The sequence below is a fragment of the Myotis brandtii genome, unplaced genomic scaffold, assembly GCF_000412655.1.
Source record: "Myotis brandtii unplaced genomic scaffold, ASM41265v1 scaffold601, whole genome shotgun sequence".
Taxonomy (NCBI): Eukaryota; Metazoa; Chordata; class Mammalia; order Chiroptera; family Vespertilionidae; genus Myotis; species Myotis brandtii.
Genome location: NW_005370276.1, coordinates 125,362 through 128,826, shown reverse-complemented (window position 1 = coordinate 128,826; position 3,465 = coordinate 125,362). Strand labels below are relative to the sequence as shown.

The following is a 3,465-nucleotide window of genomic DNA, read 5'->3' as shown; positions in this document are numbered from 1 at the left end:
ACATGACTGAGATTGTTCAGCAGAGCCCCACCTCAGGGAGCCAGAGGAAAATGCAGGAAGAAATGCCCCTGTGTGGGAAGCACCGCGAGGTTCTGATCCGGTTCTGTGAGAAAAGCCTGGAGCTGCTGTGTCCCCAGTGCATGGGCTCCTTAGACCCCCCGGATCAGCCCCTGGTCCCCATTGAAGAAGCTGCAGCTAGTCAGAGAGGGGTGCTCAAAAGGTGCATGGGGGTCATCACTGAATACCTTAAAAATTCTGTCAAGGTATATGAATACCAAGGTGCAAATATTTTGGCCGTGAAGAGAAAGATGAATAAATGGAGGAATAAACTGGACTATGAATGTAATGATCTCAAGTACTCATTGGAAATAGAGTACAATGAATTTGATAATGATCTACTTGTAGAAGAGAATAATGTTGAAGAAAAACTAATCGAAAACGGAAGGCAAATTTCATATCATATGTTCAGGCTAAGCAATCGGTTAAGTGAAATAGAAGAGAAGTGTTTGCAGACGGATGAGGATTTACTCACAGGTATTGAAAGTATCCACAACAGCTATGAACACAGAGAATCCCCGGACATCTTTTCATATAAATTAGAGAAAGAGATTTTCACTCTCCCCCCACATTACTTGGGCCTGCATAAAATGATCAACACGTTTCAGGCAGATTTGACACTGGATCCGGAAACTGCCCATCCAGACCTCCTTATCTCAAGAAATGGGAAACAGGCGACATACTGGATACCAGATGGCATTCTGAATCCCCAGGCACTTTCTTCTTACCCAGCTGTCCTGAGTTCTGAGGGATTTGATGCTGGCAGGCACTTTTGGGTGGTAACCATAGGAGTCGCAGGCGAATGTTCCTTGGGTGTGTGTAAAGAATCCTTCCCCATAAATACTCTCATATCACCGTCGACAAGCAATGGCTGCTGGACTCATACATTTGGCCCTTTCTCTATTCCAAAAGAGATTGGTGTTTTTCTGGACTACGAGTTGGGAGAAGTTTCATTTTATAATTTGAAGACCTGCTCATTGTTGTACGGAATCACTGCCACGTTTAGAGGAAAACTTATGCCTTATTTCTCCATCGTATCTTCAGAATCTCTTACAACCAGTATCATCCGAGTCTAGGGATGACAAATTTGAAAGACATTTTGTATGTGCTTAATTTCTACCCTTGCTGTTGAAAGGAATACTTATAATAAAGAGCCTGATTCCAGTGAAAAAAAAAAATTTTGTATCTGCAGACCAGAAATAAATATATCAGAACAAAAAATGTTTAGTCCCAATTTTCAATGTCCAACAGTTCTGAGTCCAAGTTTCAATGTCCGACAGTTCCTTATGTGTACATGTCAGCAATGATATTTCAGTTCTGGATGGTGGACAAATGGTGGTAATGCAGGTCCGACCCTCTCTGGTTTGGTCCTGGGCAACCTGCAGCGACGCACAGCTGCTGACTGCCGGCATGGCAAAGCGTCTTCACCATCTCCATCTCTGAACTGTCTCTCCTGTCTTTGTGGCTGGAGCAATCTGGTCAGTTTCTCTCTGGGATCTCTTGTTGCAGGAATCCACGTGGTCTTGGAGTTGTTTTCTGAAAATATACAAACGTATTCTCGACCAAAGGTTAATTTGCCCAAATGATTTTCCTTTGGCTTATTTTGACACCACGTATGTTTTTCATGGGTGTCTTGCTGTTAGCATTACAAATGGAAAATTCATTATAAAGTAACAATTTTAAAATAATTTAGGCTTAATGTAATATTCTTACAGGAAATATTCTATTATTCCCCTATATTGTATTAAAAATAATACGAAGAGCCTTTTGAAAAAATTTCTTTAATGCAGTCTTGAAGACTTTAGATTTAATTTCTTGTATAGAGACATAACTGCTTTGGATTTATTAAATGCTAAATAATAATAATTATTAGATGAACCATCAATAAAAATTTTTAATTAATATTTCAGGAACAGTTTACTGTACAGTACAATTAAATCTTCTTAGATATTTATTCATCTCAATAGCCAACGGTAATGCAGGTCCGACCCTCTCTGGTTTGGTCCTGGGCAACCTGCAGCGACGCACAGCTGCTGACTGCCGGCATGGCAAAGCGTCTTCACCATCTCCATCTCTGAACTGTCTCTCCTGTCTTTGTGGCTGGAGCAATCTGGTCAGTTTCTCTCTGGGATCTCTTGTTGCAGGAATCCACGTGGTCTTGGAGTTGTTTTCTGAAAATATACAAACGTATTCTCGACCAAAGGTTAATTTGCCCAAATGATTTTCCTTTGGCTTATTTTGACACCACGTATGTTTTTCATGGGTGTCTTGCTGTTAGCATTACAAATGGAAAATTCATTATAAAGTAACAATTTTAAAATAATTTAGGCTTAATGTAATATTCTTACAGGAAATATTCTATTATTCCCCTATATTGTATTAAAAATAATACGAAGAGCCTTTTGAAAAAATTTCTTTAATGCAGTCTTGAAGACTTTAGATTTAATTTCTTGTATAGAGACATAACTGCTTTGGATTTATTAAATGCTAAATAATAATAATTATTAGATGAACCATCAATAAAAATTTTTAATTAATATTTCAGGAACAGTTTACTGTACAGTACAATTAAATCTTCTTAGATATTTATTCATCTCAATAGCCAACTTAAATTAATTTGAAATAAAGCTCATTATTTAACTTTGCTTGTCTTTGTTAACAATAAATAACATTGATTGGATTATTGCTATCAGTCCCTTTTAAATATTTTGACATAAGCTATTTAACTTTTGTTTAGGGAGGGAACATATAACCTTTAATTGTCCTTAGTTTAAGGAAAACAGCGTTTTCTAGATTTAAGAGATTAGAAAAATGACTTTGTGGGTCTGTGCATACATTTATTAATAAGTTTTAATGGCATAGAAGGCATATTAGTTTAAATAAAGACATAGCTACTAATAAATCAATTTTTTCTTTTATTTGGCAGAAATTCCTTATGCAACCAAGCATATTATATTTTAAAATATTGCACTCGGGAAAAACTGTCAAATACATATCTAATTAAAAAATTTTCAACACTTAAAAACAGTTCTCAACATAATAGGATCTAGTCTTGACCATGGAATCAATTACTCTTAATTTGTTTATGATATATATATAACTGTGGTTCTACTGAGAATTTAAGATATCTTTTAAAAATGTCTCTATCTACAAGCCTTTTAAGAAATACGAGGTCTATTGTCGGCCCTTATAAAGCCAACTGCTCAAAACATTGGTCTATCATACCACTAAAATTATATTAAGACCGTGATTGCTAATTTATTAAGCATTAAAAATATCTTCTTAAAAATAGTATTAAATAAATCCGCTAGGCAAGCACACTTTCTGCCCCATCCGCATTTCCGTAGTAAAATTCTGCCTTAAAGCTCCACCCCTGAAATCCCATCCTGCCTCAGTGAGCAGACATTC

The 3,465-nt window shown here is 36.6% G+C and overlaps 1 protein-coding gene across 1 annotated transcript in view; it reads left to right on the top strand.

The window, feature by feature from the left end:
• The window catches only part of LOC106728372 (tripartite motif-containing protein 60-like), a 1,390-nt gene extending 257 nt beyond the window's left edge, over window positions 1-1,133 (top strand). Inside the window, exon 2 of the mRNA XM_014550416.1 lies at window positions 1-1,133. Coding sequence (XP_014405902.1) covers window positions 1-1,133 — 1,133 coding nt within the window.
• Window positions 1,134-3,465: the final 2,332 nt, after the last annotated feature.